Here is a 16,899-nt window from a genome sequence, read left to right on the forward strand (position 1 = left end):
TTTGTTGTTACACCGAATAAAAACAAATAGAATGTCGTCTGCAAATTTTCAATATTTTTTATTCTTAAGTATACTTTAGACCCTTCAATCCACTTTTTTATTCGATTGAAAACAAAGTAAGCTTTGATGTCCGACTTTGGCATTTCTGACTTTGACTTTGACTTAAAATCGTGTCAGAATACGCTTCCTTGTCACTTTTGTGCTAAGTACGATTTCAAGCATAAAAATTCAAAGTCAAAGTACGAAAAGCGTACTTGAAGGGCAGTCGGAATACGGCCCCAGCAAAAATTCCAGACAATTTGTGCACCCGTCGAACACCCCTTTTAGGAGACATGACAATTTTATCATGCGAGAATGCACAAGACCATGCATTTTTTGCGGGGAGGTTCACTACCCCACGGTTTGTCCAGTGAACCTAAAAGAAAAAAAGGCCATAATTGCTAAGCAGAAAAGGTGCGTCAGATGCTTCAGTGCAAATCACGAAACTCTGAACTGCACCACAAACTACACATGCAAACATTGCCAAGCCATCCATCACACGGCTCTCTGCGATAAAAAGCAGACACGTTTTGCGCACCAAACTGTTAATGGCAACAGCGCCATCACAAATGTTACGGCGTCTGCTGCAAGCGCAAACACCCCAGGCGATCTCGTGGTGAAGACAGCTACAGTAAATGTAGTAGGCCCAAATGGCAAACAAACAAGAGCCATTTTATTTATCGACGACGGTAGCCATAGATCTTGGGTTACAAGATCTATCTCAAAATTGTTGGACCTCAAGGTGGTAGCAGTCGAAAATATTGGTACCAGAGTTTTCAAGCAAGGAAAACCCAATCCAGTGGAGAAGACCAATTCAGTCGAGTTGACATTTAGGGGCACTTGGCATGGTGCCCGACTCGTCAAAATTACAGCACCGGAGACGGACTACATTGGAGACACTGGCCCATATGCCCACACAGCATTTGCACGAAAATTGTGGCTGGACAATGAAAAAATGGCTGACGACAGGTTCGAAACAAACAGCCAAGAAAAGGATGTCGGAATTTTAATAGGAGTCGACCAGATGTTTGAAATCATCCCTAACGAAGCAGCTATCCAAAGCCCGTGTGGCCTAAAGGCCTACAACACAAAGCTTGGGCGGATGATAGTTGGACCTTCAAAGGAAAAAAATTCGAAAAAAGGCAAAGCATTGATCCAATATATGCTACAATACAGTAGTTTCTCAGCCCAAACAGTAGCATCATATGCAGCCGGCTGCCTCAATTAAACTACACTTTTACAAACCTTCCAGAAGAAAAGGAGAAAACGCCGGAAGCAAAGGAGAAAAAGGAATCTCCCCACCCGACGTCTATGGAAGAAATTTCCATAGAGAGCTCCAGCATTAAAAAAGAAAAAACTGTAAAAGAAGAATTAAAACGGCAGACGGGCTTTGACCTATCCTTGTTTTGGAAGCTGGAACACTTCGCCATTTTAGACGATTGCGATGCAGTGGAGCCAGACGACCCTCTAGGCTCCTTTGGAGACAAAACCACCCGTCAAGAAGATGGGCGATACTGCACCCCAATCCCATTGAAAGCGGATAAGTGGAGGTTGGAGAAAAATTTCCTGATGGCTAAAGGAAGACTGGAGAGTCTTTTAAATAGACTCAAAAGAACGCCAGCGCTTCTATATCCGCTTACCACCAGGAAATCGAGCAACTGAGAGTCACAAAACTTCGTAGAAAAGGCAGACCTAAACTACGATGGACTCCACACTTATCTGCCACATCATCCTGTCATTCGACAGGATAAAACAACCACAAAGATCCGACCGGTCTTTGACGGAACGGCTAAGTCCAACTTTGGACCAAGTCTCAACGACGTCCTAGAAACCGGTCCAAACCTGAATCCTGACCTGCTAGCCGTTCTAACGCGATTCCGATTAAATCGGATCGCATGGATAGCAGGTATTGAAATAGCATTTTTGAATATCGCCCTGCATCCTGAAGACTCAGACGCAGTACGATTTCTGTGGGTAACGGAGCCAGAAACACGTGGCTCCCCTTTAGTTGCGTACAAATGGAAACGAGTTCCATTTGGACTCAGTTGCAGCCCATTCTTGCTTAGAGTTACCCTCAACAAGCATTTAGATGGAATGGAGCCACTGTATTCCACTACAGTGAAGTAATTAAAAGAACAAATTTACGTCGACGACTACCTAGTTGGCGCCGACAGCATCCCAACAGCCAAAAAAAGGATTCAAGAAACAATGGCCATCTTCCAGGAGGCTAAACTCAACATGCGAAGCTGGGTGACAAACGACAAAACACTTCGCAAATTTCTCAGTGAGAAGGGGCTTATCAACCCCATTGTTAAGATCTTCACTCAGAAATTGGAAGAGGGCCAACCAAAGGTCCTAGGCATTCGGTGGGACACAAAATCCGACACATTCCAATTCGACCCTGCGCTTATCATCGAAGCCGCTACAGAATTGGGGGACCTTGTCACCAAAAGAAATATCCTACGGATATCTGCAAGAGTGTTTGATCCCATTGGGTTCTTAGCACCCACTACACTCCTGCTAAAAGTCATCTATCAGAAGCTTTGGGAAGCAGAAATTGACTGGGACGTCGAAGCGCCACCGGAAATTACACAAACATGGATAGCTGCTATGACTGGGTTGAACGAGTTCGCCAAATTGAAAATCCCTCGCTGGATAGGCCACTCGAAAAGAGTCATAAAATCAGCAGAAATTCACGTTTTCGGTGATGCATCTGAGGCGGCATACGGAGCCGTTGCTTACGCAAGGCTCCAAACCAAAAACAACGAAACCAGTATCCACTTTCTCGCCAGTAAAACGAAAGTGGCACCTCTCCCAAATGCAAAAGTCACCCTACTACGACTGGAGTTATTGAGCTCGCTATTAGCCGCACGGCTAGGAGAAAAAAATGAAAAATTTTCTCCACATAGAGTCATGGCGAACCATATTTTGGGCAGACTCTTTGGTAGCACTTGGATGGATCAGAGGAGATCCTAACAGATGGAAACCATTTGTTAGGAACCAAGTGGAAGCCATCAGAAAGCTGTCTGGAGTAAGTTGGTGGCGGCACTTCCCGGGCAGTGCATCTCCAAGAATCGCCCCACCAACAGGACGCAAATACCAACTCCAATCAAGATAGGAGAAGAAAAGGAAATAGTGGTAGACCATCTGACAGTAGAGGAACTGACGAAGGCGGAGCTACTTATCTACAGGCAGCTCCAAAAAGAAGCATTTCCTAAAACATTCCAAGACCTACAAGAGGGAAGGCAACCACACCACAAGGAAGAAATAGCCAAACTTCGACCCGTGTGGGATGAAAGAGTCAAGCTGATCAGAGTGACCGGAAGGGTCGAGTTGGCACTAAGAGACAGGGACATTGAGTCTGCCATACTGCTGCCCACTCACCATCCAGTTGTTAAATTGCTCATCGCGGACAGGCACGTCTCACTTAAACACGCCGGAGTGAAAACTACCCTCTCCGATTTAAGAGAACGTTTTTGGATTATTAAAGGACGTCAGCAGACTAAGTCAGTTTGGCATGCCTGCGTCAAGTGCCAACGGCTAACTTCACCGCCATTCACAGAAGTAGCTGCACCTCTACCATTGAATCGCTTGAAACAAGCGAAAGCCTTCGAAATCACGGGTGTGGATTTCGCAGGGCCTTTGTATTACGAACACCCAATATCGCGTAAGAAACGCAAGCAAGCGGAACTTACGACCTCCGTGGATCCCCCACAAACAGATGGTCCAAGTATGGAGACTCCAGCAGAGCCTCCAGTCATGGAACAAACGGAGGAAAAAGAAAACCTCCAACCGGACGACTCAGGCAAGAAGAAAAAGGGTACAATCAAGCAATCCAAAAGTTATGCCTGCTTATTCACCTGTGCGATGACTAGGGCCGTCCACCTGGAGTTGACTAAAACCATGTCAGCACGTGACTTTCTCCTAGCCTTTCGAAGATTTTCGGCTAGGAGAGGTAACGTGTCTGTCATGTATTCGGACAACGCACAAACCTTTAGGTGCGTTCCCAAACACTTAAAGGTCTTGAGATCCGATCCAGCGATCCACGACCTTCTAGCCATGCGAAAAACCGAGTGGATCTTCTCCGCCAGCCTAGCCCCATGGTGGGGAGGCTTTTGGGAACGCATGGTTAGGACAATGAAAGACCTACTACGGCGTTCCAATGGCCGTGCGTGTCTAGAATACGACGAGTTGGAAGTCAGTTTGATCGAGACAGAAAGCGAAGTGAACGCAAGGCCACTCACTTATGTGGCAGAGGGGAGTGATGATCCACTTCCCATCACTCCAAATCAATTTCTGAACAACAGACGATCTAATTGCACTCCGCCGGAGCCAGCAATTAACCTACTGACTCCCGACCCAACCAACGCACGACTCATCGAGATGGACCGTCTACGCAGAGACTACGTCAAGGACACTTGCGAGCGATTCGTGAATGACTACTTGCTCAAAGTAGACAATTTTCACTGCAAAGGAGGGCCTGGACGCAAGATCCGAGTAGGCGAAGTTGTCATCATCCACGATGACAACACGAAACGACTTATGTGGACAGTCGGTGTAGTGAAGGAACTGATTTCCAGCCGAGACGGGCTGAATCGATCGGTAACGGTCAAGACCCCTAACGGGAACTTGATTAACCGAGCGATTCAGTCCCTACACCCCCTGGAATTACGTGAGGACCAGCCCGACGACGTTGAAGCACTACCCGCGCCGGAGATGGAGCCGGAAGAAGACACAACTCCATCCGTGTCAGCCGCCAGCCCGGTCGAAGAGAGCGAGCCGTGGAGCACGGGCTCTGGTGGGGAGTGTGTTGGGAAAATATTACATTCCCAACAGCAGACGACGCGGTCTGGACGCCGCACGAGGCTGCCCAGCCGTTTTAATGCCTTTGAATTGGGTGGTCCTCGATAGAGGGCCACCATTGTACATTTTTCTTGCATGTAAGCCCCGCCCTAGGCCTATTGGCCGTCTCGCAAGAGAGGGCAAGGGGCAGTCAGTCGAAAAATACATCTCCTACAGTTCACAACTAGTTCCAACCAGTGCCTCCCGTGTGTTTCAATTCTTCAACTTCAATTTGTTAAAGGTAAAGTCAGAGCACGGGCTGACTATTCCCTTCACTAATAATCATTAAAAGAAAATAAATCGTATATTAAAATATTGGGAAAAACCCGTGATTTTTTCAAAAATCATTAAAGGCTAATAGGAAATGAATAACAACAGAAATGGGTAAACGTACGATGAAGCAAGGTCGCTTTAGAAAGGTTAATGAGCTTTTATCAGAAAGGAATTTGCTAGAACTACGGAAGGGATACAAGAATAAGAAGACGGCTATAATTAGGAATTGATAAGATGTTATCAATAAAGACAAACTACAACACTACGACGTATAAGAATTCCACTGCTGTCTTCCATCTTTAGTTTGTTTCTTGCTTCGAAACGAAAATGTTTACTCTTCACTCAGTTTTCCAAAATCTTCGCCGCTTTGAATATGCGTTAGTGTGTTTTGAAGAGGCCACCTATACTAATGGTAGGAGCCGTTTCAGCCGTTTGACGCAGACTGGCCGTGCTGATTTTCTGGAGATTTTCGCGAGAGTGCATATCGCCGACGTCCGTTTAAATTTTTCACTCTCCATGAGTACTCCTTGGATTAACGACTTCTACTACAGGTAAGTAATCTCTTATCATTTTTTCTGTTTCAATTCACTCATGTTTCTTTCTTCATTTTAGCACATATCCTGGTTATGCCAGGTATCGGGACCATTTTTCGCATTTCCGTGCTCATCTTCTCTGGTGTTTTGAGTCCGATGAGGACATTTACCACCCGACTCCTCGCCGTTCCGACTTCTACAAAGAAGTTGCTCAAGCTGAGATGGAAGCACGGCAGGAAACTCGGGGCACTTGGCATGATGTCTTGAATGCAGAAAATGAAGATCGCGACACTGATAACTACCACGTGTTTACTTTGCTGCGGGACCTTTCCCGCGGCCTTTCTTATCTTTTAGATCTTATTGAAGATCGTGAAGAATAGTTGTAATTTTTCTGTCTGAAGCAATAAACTTTTTGCACTTTTCCATACAGCAGTCGTTTTTCTTTTTTAACACTCACAATTTTTTCTTTTAGAGATTTTCAGTTTACCTCCCGCGGTCTCCGGGTGGAGAGATTTCAACCCGTTCATGAGCGATGAAACGCTTATGTAACACGTAGTATTTAACTACTAAAAACACTATTCCAAACACTAAAAGGATGTTGGAAGCGGCCAACTCGTAAGGATAACGAGTGAGGTAAGATTCTTTTTGTTTTTCTTTTTCCATAATTAAATTATGAATTTGTTCTCCTGCCATTTCAGCTGATAGCGTTGCTTGTGCGTTGCGGTGAAGCAACTGACTAATGATGTCTACCGATGAAGTATTTTCCCGCGGAAGCTCGACGAAGATGTGTTTTTTGCCATCGGTTGCTTGAACATCTTGTGCAAAGATTTTCACTGAAGGTAGAACAACTGCTTGTAGTTTCGGCGCAATTATGCTGCCTTCCATGCTGGATGGTAACACCCATTCTTCGGTTCAAACGGTGCATCCCAAAGGTATTTCAAACATTCCAACTGCTGGTAAAGTTGTTGTTCTTAAAGATGGCTGCTCTCCTCCTGCTGGGAACAAAAACACTATATCGTGCGGCCTTGTTGCTAAGTAGACCAATTAATTGGATCCCATGATCATCATCCCAGACTACTTCAGGCCCGCGCCAGTCTGTGAACTTCTTTTTGCATTGTGTGTTGATTCGGGATGAATCATTTAAAAAGACCGCTATTGCGCAAGACTTTCGGGCTGTTCTCTTGCTGATGCCGGTATGAAATTTACATAGGGGTTGTCCCATCTTGCTGCAATCCTTTACATCTTCTTTAAATAGTTCTAGGTATGTTTCGAGATCGGCAGATACAGCAAGGTAGTATGGTAGATTTCCGAACAGGACACCATGCGTTATGTTATCTGCCGACAGGTTGATCATTTCGAAGAGCTTGTACTTCTGGGCGTGATCGGAAATGGGAACATGTATGAAGAGGCGAAACGTGTTTTCCATGGCCGCCACGGTGACAGTTGATTCTCGGTAGGCGACCCAAAGCTCATCATTGGAAATAGACCATCCTCTTGGTAGTTGCTCGTTTATCATTCTAATAACTTTATTGAATCTTGCTGGAGAAACGATTTGTGGCGCCAAATGCCCGTTGGCTAACAGACTAAAGCCGACGTCGAGACTATCGGCCAGTTGTTGTAGCCACAGCAAGATCTGATGCATCGCTTCAAACGTCTCGTCCAGTTAGATATAAAACTCGAAGTGACTTAGTTCTAATTCTTCTGTTCACCATGTTCACCATCCTCTCCATGAGGTTTGTTGTGACATTGTTTAGTATGGAATACTGGCCTCGCAGCCCCCTGATGCGTTTTGCATTTGTTGTGGACTCCCAAAGTGATTAATTTACTATTGTTGCTTGTTTATCGATGATGTGGACTACTTCTCTTTGAGCTCGATAAACAAGTTGTATCTGACTGTTTAATTCTTCTAAATTTTTTTGTGTTGATACTCTAAACAGCCATTTCAGGATTGATCCTCCACCGTCAACGAGACTTCGACGACTTCTTTGATTAGTATTCAAGGCTTTTTTTATGTTTGTCAATCGGTGTGCTACATTCTCCATTCCTTTCAGAATTGTTTGCGCTCTGCTAGCGATTCTTCTGGCTGCTATTTGTTGTGATCGTGAGCCCTCATTCTTCCACTTTTCTGCTACTTCTTGTTGCTGGGCTATCTTCTGCTTCACGTATGCAGTTGCTGTGTCGGCTAATCCCAAGTCAAGATCTGTTACGATGGTCCACGATGATTCACTGAACGCAGCATCAGTTTGTTGTTTGAATATGGCATTTTCTCTCAGAATTAATGAATTGCTTGATAGCGGTCCCAGCAGAAAAATGAGAAAGGGCACTAGTGACGTAAGATATCTGGCTGGAGATCTTTTGCTGCGAATGGGTCTTTTGGTTGAAGCTGGCGTGATCAGTTCTGGAGTAGGCGTGACCACGTCGTTTTCCTCGGTGCCTGGTGACGCATTACTTTGTTCAAGTGGTATTTCTTCTGAATCAGTCTGAGGTTGTGGATCACTTGAAGCATGTATACCTTGTATTTCTTTTTCTTGCTGATTTTCATCTTCTTTCTCAGAGGCTTCTTCGGTGATGCCAGGGCCTGACACAGCTTCATGGAATTATGACTTATGCGCACTACGTGAACGATATCTGTTTTCCTTCACCCGGTTGCCGATATCACTTCATAGTTTACTGGTGTGGTTTGCCTCAACACTTTGAATGGTCTAGCCAGCGATGAAGAAATTTTTCTGATTTCCCCAATTGGCGCACAGGCTTTTAGATCAACACCATATCTCCTTCTGTGAATGACCATTCTCTATGGCGTGCATCGTAGGTTTCTTTTTGTTTTTGTTGTACTCACTCCATTCTGATTTTCACTTTTTCTCTAGCTGCAGCTAAGTCAGCTATTGGACGATCTGCATATCCCATTGTTGCCTTTTCTTCTTCCAGCAATGGGTTTGGATCTGCCCTCAACTCCAAGTTGATAGGAAGTTTGGGCCCACGTCCGCAGAGGACAAAGATTGATGAGTATCCTGTAGATTCTTGTCTTGCGGTGTTGTATGCGAAACAGACGTACTGCAAGGTTTCGTCCCAATCTCGTGGATCACTGCTGACGTACATTGACAGAAAATGAACCAAAAAAAACCAATGTATGGTTCATCCTCTCCACTGCTCCATTTGCCTGGGGTTGATAACTAGAAGTCGTCTTGTGGTTGGTGAGTAGTTTCTTGACGACAGCTGGAGTTAGATCGGCGATAAAACGCTTTCCTCGATCCGTGATTATTTGCTCTGGAGCCCCATGGCACAGAAAAATTTGATGAACAAAAAATTCTGCAACATCTTCTTCCTTTCCAGTTGGTATGGCTTTGAACTCAACCCATTTGGTTAGGTAATCAATTGCTACTATAATCATCCTGTTCTCTTTATTAGAGAGTGGGAATGGACCTAAGAAGGTCCATGCCTACTCTTTGAAATGGTCTTTCCACTGTGATGCATTGTTGAAGTCCTGGAGGTTTATCTGGAATTCCTTTCCTGCTCTGACAATGTACGCAACTCTGCACATGACGAACTATGTCCAATGTCCTTTTCGGCCAGTAGAAGCGATCACAAAATTTTTGTAGTGTGCGATTGATGCCAAAGTGACCGGGGACGATGTCGTCATGGTATGCGTATAGAATTCTTTCACTGTAGTCAACAGGTACGCATTATCTTCTGTAACTTTTTTCATTCTGTATAGTTTCTTTGTACAGTTTTCCATTGTTCATCACAAATTTTTTTACTCTTGTTTTTCTACTTTGGACTTTCTAAATTAGCTGATTCCAATTGCTGTATGTTTTTTGCTTGTCTGCTAGGGACTCGTTTTCTTCTTCGAAGAGTGTTGGGTCATCCGTTAGTGCCCCTATGACGATACAGAGGTCGCCTTCTAGCTCTTCCATTTTTGGTAATGGAAAGACAATCTTCATTGTTATGCGTTTTTCCACTGCGATACACAATCGTTATATCGTATTCTTGTAGCGATAAGCTCCAACGTGCTAGACGACCTGCTAAGTCTTTTTTGCTCATCAACCAACATAGAGCTTGACGATCTGTGATGACTTTTACTTTGCAGCCCACACAAAACATCTGAACTTGGAGACACCACACTAGTGCAAGACACTTTTTTTCAGTTATCGAATAGTTCACTTCCAATTTAGTTAGTGGACGGCTCACGTATGCTATGGGACGTTCTGCTTCGTCTATGCGCTGGGCTAGTTCATCTTCAATTCTTGTGATTCGTAATCAATGTGAAAGCTCGAAATTGCTGTAGGAAATCATTTCCCAGTAGTAGTTCAAAACCTGACATCGGCATGACTATAGCGTTTCCTTTAATAGTTTTGCCTTTGTGGGTTACTACAATATCAGCCGTACTCTGGGGGGACAGAGTGTGGCCGTTTACAAGACGAATTTTTGGTCCATTCGGGGGAATTTTCAACGAACTCCGTTGTTTTCAACAACAATGCAGGAGAAATCACTGTAACTGCAGCTCCTGTATCAATCAACGCCGTTGCGGTTTCTTTACCGCACTTTACTTTTTTCTTAATTAATCTTGCAGGGTTCAAATTTAAAATATAGTCTTCTGAACTATCTTGGTTTTCTTCTGGCGTCACCAGTTCTTGAACCACTGAGTCTACTGATGTATTCTTTTTTGGAGTTGCCCCGCCACCAGCGTCTTTTGCTGGTCCTTTATACTGCTCTGATTCTGGATTTCTGAAACAGTTCCCGGGCAATGTGTCCTGCTTTCTTACAGTAAAAACACTGTTGTTTACCACTTGTTGTGCGTCCTTTGGGTCTGAATGGTCCACTTGATTTTACTTGCTCTTGACCACCTTGTTTGAGCATTTCTTGAACGACTTCGCGCACCGTCTTTAAAAGATCTGCTTGCGGATCCGGGTAGACCACTGAAAGATTTGGGACTTGCTCAATTGACTTCTGAGGTTCTGTCGTCGGATCCCTCCATCCCCTAGCCTCCGACATGACCGATGCTTCCGTATGGGTTTTTGCTAATTCCAAAAATTGTTCAAACGTCTGTGGCTTCATTTGATAGTTGTTTAAAAAGTGTTGGCCGAAGACCTCTAAAAAGGTGCCCTAGTCGGTTGGTTTCCGACATATTGGGGTCGACCAGTCTGCAAAAATTAATAATTTTGTAGTAGTACCTAGTGGTTTGCTCATCCACCCCTTGGGTTCTACTTCGGAGTCTAGATTCTTGAAAAAGACCTTACGAATTTGCCTGAAATTCTTTCAAAAATATTGAACGAAGACAAGGAACTGCAGGCCTAGCTGGCTCTTCTCCAACAGCCGGTTGTGCTTCTACGTCTTGCCAGTCGTTCGGTACTCTTGCACACAAGGAACCAATATCTTGCGGCATCATCCAAGTTCATAGCAAAACTATTTCGTTTGTCCGCGTTCCCCCAACCGTTGTGGGCAGCAATTATCTCGTAGCCCTCTAACCACTGACGAGCGTCTTCGGTTCGGCTACCTCGAAAAATAGGTGGACTTACATATTTTCTTACAGCCGCCCTGGCTGTTTCTTGCAATTGTCTTGGAGGTCTAAAAATATGTTGTTCTGACACAGAAGCAACCAGGCGCGTAGGCTCTGTTAAATCTTGTTCGGAGTCAGAACTTAATTCTAACTGTCTTGCAGGATTTTCAAACCCTCTCTGGCGAATCGTCTCTATACTTCATGTCGCTAAATCTTCTCTTGGCGTAGAAATTTCTGAATCTTGTGACTCATTAGTCGCTGTGGTCTCGTTACCCGACAGCGCAGTCGGCAAGTCACGAAGCGGGTGCAATCGTCTACTTGGATCCCGAGGACAACTAGGTAAGCGTGAATTACTCTTCTTCAGCATCGACTATCTTTAAAGCAGCACTAATTCGTTAACAACGGGTAACGAGCTGCATCTCCACAATTTGTCACACTGGACTTAACTTTGTAAATTATTTGTATTGAACTTTAAGGGAAAAATACAATACATAACAGAAATAAAGGGTGACTGCGCTTTTTACTTAACTTGAATACAGGAACGTGAAGAGAACTACAAAGATCCGGGAGAACTAGAAGGGGGCTAAAAAATGTATGGGCTTTTATACCATCGTGATGGATATACGCCCCATCTCTAGGGTTACATAAATTCATAAACTAACTATCTTTTGCTAGTTTATCTGCTTGTTACAGGTTACAGCATCTTTCATATGAAGCTGTACTTTACGCAATTAAAACGTTGGTTGTCATGTCTTTTCAGAAATGATAACTACATCAGCTATTTTCCCTTCACGACAATATTCAACCAATTCCAATGAGTGTCAGTTTTTGCATATTTTTGAGGCAAATTCCCAAGGTAATTCCCTTCGTTTAGTTCAGAAACTATAGAGCCAATTAAAAATTAAACTTGAATTCCGTGATTAGCATTCAATTTTGAACCGAAATCATGTATTTTAATCCAAATTTGAACTTTCGCCAAAAACGATAAGGGGGTAAGGCTAGCGCTTTCGCGTACTCGCGCGGGTTTTTAAACTGGTTTTTACGGTTATTATAGGAAATTCAAATCCTACGTCAAAACAAAATCGTCCGTCGTCATAGCCTTTTGAATACGAGTCAATATTTTGTAACTTTCCTAGATATAGATTTTTACGAAGAATGAAAAAATGGAAAGGCTATATCTTTCCCACTTTTTGAAAAAAATTAAAACGTATTTTTCATCTTGTTCACGTACATGAGCTTCACTTTCAAATGTGTCTCTTTCGCACGGGATCATCATTTGACACAATAGGACTGGCCGGTCTGTTTCAAGCTTCTGCTCTGGACCTTCATGAGAATCACACCGTTACATGGGTAAAGTAGCATGAAATGCCAGTGCTTAAAAATGGTTACACATTAAGCAGGAAAACTGATTTAATTGATAATTTTACCAGATACATTTCTGTGAAATGAGCATCAAGAATTACATAAGAGCATTCAATGTGGGACGGAAACATTAAATCACGAGCCAACACATTATCTACGGTGTTGAGTACGACCAGGAACTGTTGTATAACCGTAACCGATGAATTGGTTTGGTTGCTTCTAACTCTGTTTCCAAGTTAGTCATTTACCCTTCAAATGACAAGGTAACACAGAGATTTGAATGACGTCTCAAAAAGGCCTTAAGCACCTGTCGTAAATATTGGCTTAAGTTGGTATTCACAAGTTTCCATGCTTTCATGATTTCGATTACCGACTTAGGATCTTCTTCTTCGCCAATGAGAACAACAGCTTCAATGGCGGCCTCGTGAATAGAAGGAAGGACTGTAAAAAGAAAAGGTATTGAGTGACATTTATCCAATTAAAACATGAAAATACTAATCAGTAACCATCATCGGATTGAAGTAGAACTTTCATTGCATTGAGAATCCTTTGAACTCCGGCCCGTTTGCTAGAGGGTACCGTTTTTCCTAGTATACCTGGTTTTAGAAAAATAAAGAAAACGGATCATGGTTATTTTGAAAACGAGGATAACGAGAACACACCTATGGCAACGATTACTGCGGCAGCACCAGAATTCGTGCCCTCCCCAGAACTCCAGCGTTGAAGAAAAGGCCAGAGTTGCTTTTCGATTAATTGAATAGTAAAATCAATTCCCTCCCACCGGGTAAGCAATGCAAAACTCCAACTCAAACTCGACGCTTCGTCTGTAGAGTTGGTCTCTACAGCAAAGTTGAGGTTTAACATCAACATATCAACAGATAAAAGACAAGTTCCCATTACCTTTGAAGCGTTATGAGGTAGCTTGTCAAATCATCAATGGTCCTAGAAGTCACGGTTTTGTAACCGTAAGTGTTTTGCAGGAATGAACGCGCTTGCAACACCTTACCGGCAATTCCTGGAACAGCTTTTACTTTACAGTTGTGTAGCAGAAGGTAAGCAATGGTTTGATCAATACAAGAAGGACCTGTCGATAAAATGGTGTTATAGAAGAACTATATTGACCAGAAGATAATCCATCGTACCCAACGGAAATGAGATATGACGAAGAACATCTGCCCAGACGGACAAGACGGTGTACGTCAAAGCATACGAACGCGGTGGCAGGAAATAAATGCAATCAAATAAAAATGTTCTAGCTCTAGCTAAAGTGCTTCGAGATCGACAGACAGCCGTATAACCGCGTGCTACAGAACACATTTCTTCCAACTGTAATCAACAACCAGATTTAGATGAATGCGGTATCCGATCAATTGATACTTAATCATACCTACCGTCAGACTAGAATCTTGCTGAAACATAACGGCACTGCATTCGCTAAGAAACAAGTTGCTATACATGTGGAGGTTTTCACTTGGCTCTACAGTCAACTTTGAATTCGCTTCATCCAATTCTTTAAGTATCATAACACATCGCTGGTGTACAGCTGCCATCGGCGGAGCAGGCGGTGTTCTTGGATTTTTGGATAAATCGACTGGGCTGTCCCAATCTTTTATAACCGTCGCTACTAGCTTCCTATTAAACTAATAGGTAATCACTAATCAAACTTTTTGGAAGAAAATGAAAGTACCGAATCAAAATGGAAGGATGACTTTTCGAATCGAGCCGCATGGCCCTGTCGATTAGACTATTCCACGATTCTTCAGTAACATCAGGATTCTTAAAAACCCTGTTGACACACAGATTGATATCTTTTTTCAATTCTGAAAAAGAGTAATTGAAGTTATAAACAACAATGAAATTTATACAAATGAAAAATGAAACCTTACTGCCGGATTTTTGGTTGACCGCAGGATTTTCTTGGAGCAGTTCTTTGAAAACAAGTTCAAAAGCAGTTGATTGGTGTTCTTCGAGCTCAGCAGAACTAGCCAGAGGAATTTCCACAATCGATTCCAATCAATCTTCCATCTTTGTCGAACGATTGCAATGGCTGATCTTCTAGAGATTTGGAACCATCTTCAACAACGCTTGTTTTCTGGTTTACTTCTACATCAGGCGAGTTGGGACTTTCTTCTACATCAGGCGAGTTGGGACTTTCTTCTACATCAGGCGAGTTGGGACTTTCTTCTACATCAGGTGAATGGGGACTTTCTTCTACATCAGGTGAATGGGGACTTTCTTCTACATCAGGCGAGCGGTGACTTTCTTCTACATCAGGCGACCGAGGACTTTCCTCTGGGTCAGGCGGCCGGTGCCTTTCTTCTACTTCAGGTGGTACATGACTTCCTTCAGCGTCAGATGACCGAGGACTTTTTTCAGCGACAGGCGACAGGGATCTTCCTTCTACGATCATCACTCCAGAGTTTTCCGCAACACTTGGAATTGTAATTGTCATCTCCCTTTCTGGGAAAAAGGTTTGACTAGGCCCACTCGCGTGTACCTCCATCGGTAGCCCGTTTTCTGCGTCGGTGTCAGTTTCACTAGTAGGTCCCTTTATTACTGTTTCTTTACTGTGCCTAAAATGTTTTGGTTGTATTATTTTTTGCTGTAATTCCTCATTCTCCGATGGCATTCGAGTTTTTACACCCAATTTCACTATTTCTTGCGGCTTAATTGCTATGATACTTTTGGTCTTTTGCCTTGTTCTTGCGTCAGCAGAATTTTCTTCAAATTGGGTTTCGGTGGCAGCCGATGGAGTAGTTCGTGATGAAATTGTTGGTAGCCCTTCGTGTAGAATTCGTCCTCGTTTGGAAGATGACGAAACTGTGGCGACGACAGGATCGGATTCCATCCCCCTTTTGAAGGCGTGAGAGACTCTTTTTCTGATAGGAATTTTCTCTTGAGCTGGATAGTTGCCTGTGAGTATAGCGTTCGTAGGAGCAGACTCGCTGGGAACATGAGGTTCTTTAAAAATGTGCTTTGATGGGGCAACTACCCTATCCACAGCTTTGGACTTGATTGTTGCAGACAAGAGGGCATCGGGGCACGGCGCAATTGTAGGCTGAAAAATTTTAGCTCCTCTCCCTAAGCCTAACGCGAGTCGATTTTGGTTGAACATTGAATCACTATCTCGCTGTCTTTCATTTGATTTGATGGGCGGAAAACCGGGCCTGTTCTCCCTACCCAGCGGGACGATGGGTTCGATAAGTTGTGCCATCGCTTGAGCCCTCATAACGGAAGAGAAATTACCTTTTAAGACTTGTAGTTTGCCTTCTATTTTTTCATGATCTCTGGATACCGTGGCACTTTACTTTGCCTCCTCTTCATACTTCTCCAGAATTTTGACTTTTTCAACAAGCTGGGAGGTAAAATTTTGTGTTGCTTCTGCTTGACACTTCCATTTTTGAGCTTAATCACACAGTTGTTTGACTTCGACTTCATATTCAGAACTTCCCTGTGATAGAAATATTATATTGTTGCACAATAGGAGTATTAAAAGAGTAATACCTTTTTTAAAAGCTCAGTATTGGCACAAAGCTGTGAATACTCCTGATTACACATACTCAAATCCCGTTGAAGCTTATCTATTAGGTGAACAAGCTCTTCATTTTTCCTAGTGAGTATTTCCCGTTCAATTTGGGAGGCCTGGTATTCTCGAATGAGTTTACTAATAGATTAAACAAAGGTTATAAACACATAAAACATAAAAAAAGCATGTGGTCTCATACTCAGTTCCAATAATTTTCTGTTTGAGCGTTAAGAAACCAGCCAGTTGTAGTGCATTGTTGTTTTCCATCTGTTTGTTTCTCTTTTCCATTCCTGTTATAAAAATACGATTAGTTAAGATTGGACATTGGCCGAAATCTTTCGTTGCAGTAATGGCGTTTTTCACTATTGTATATGGCAATCCGTTTTATGGCAATTTCACCCATTTTACCCATTTTACCCCAAAAAAAAAAATTTCGTCTGTTTTTTTCTTTTTTACAGCTATGGCCATCTAGCGGCCAGATTTCTATTTAATTTTCTACATACAACTTTACGCATTCTAGCCATATAAATTTATAATTTTTTAATTAATAACTTTATTTGATTAAAATATAACTATAGAATAATTATATTGTTATTTTCTACTTACTTAAATTTATTATTATTACTATTAACTATTAACTTGCCATTTTGTACTGCAGTAAGTATAATGAATGTATTTCTAATAACAATTATAATGATAGCGTGTTTTAGGTATACTGTTTGAGTAATATAAAGTCGTTATTGTTTGTTGTGGTGTGAAAATAATACACAATAATGACTCTATATTACTCAAACATATTGTTTATACCTAAAACAAGCAATTATTGC

At 42.8% G+C, this 16,899-nt stretch overlaps 1 protein-coding gene across 3 annotated transcripts; it reads right to left on the bottom strand.

The window, feature by feature from the left end:
* Positions 1–12,243: 12,243 nt before the first annotated feature.
* On the bottom strand, positions 12,244–16,479 carry LOC130687374 (histone-lysine N-methyltransferase 2D-like). Of its 3 annotated transcripts, none has more exons than XM_057510523.2 (11): positions 16,272–16,479; positions 16,051–16,210; positions 14,433–15,997; positions 14,234–14,366; positions 13,938–14,178; positions 13,689–13,872; positions 13,447–13,630; positions 13,209–13,385; positions 13,053–13,142; positions 12,921–12,987; positions 12,244–12,853 (listed from the first exon to the last, which is right to left on the bottom strand). In XM_057510523.2, exon 3 carries the CDS (start codon positions 15,773–15,775, stop codon positions 14,528–14,530), a length of 1,248 nt encoding a protein of 415 aa, XP_057366506.1. In that variant the 5' UTR covers positions 15,776–15,997; positions 16,051–16,210; positions 16,272–16,479; the 3' UTR covers positions 12,244–12,853; positions 12,921–12,987; positions 13,053–13,142; positions 13,209–13,385; positions 13,447–13,630; positions 13,689–13,872; positions 13,938–14,178; positions 14,234–14,366; positions 14,433–14,527. The 3 variants fall into 3 exon arrangements, with proteins under 3 accessions (XP_057366506.1, XP_057366505.1, XP_057366504.1); XM_057510522.2 differs by having other exon boundaries at positions 12,245–12,853; positions 12,917–12,987; XM_057510521.2 differs by having other exon boundaries at positions 12,246–12,987.
* Between the last annotated feature and the right edge of the window lie 420 nt (positions 16,480–16,899).

This window comes from Daphnia carinata, chromosome 4, assembly GCF_022539665.2.
Source record: "Daphnia carinata strain CSIRO-1 chromosome 4, CSIRO_AGI_Dcar_HiC_V3, whole genome shotgun sequence".
NCBI lineage: Eukaryota > Metazoa > Arthropoda > Branchiopoda > Diplostraca > Daphniidae > Daphnia > Daphnia carinata.

Excerpts from the sequence above, each read along its gene's own strand:
- LOC130687374 (XM_057510523.2), bottom strand. The coding sequence starts at position 15,775 with ATGAGGGCTCAAGCGATGGCACAACTTATCGAACCCATCGTCCCGCTG.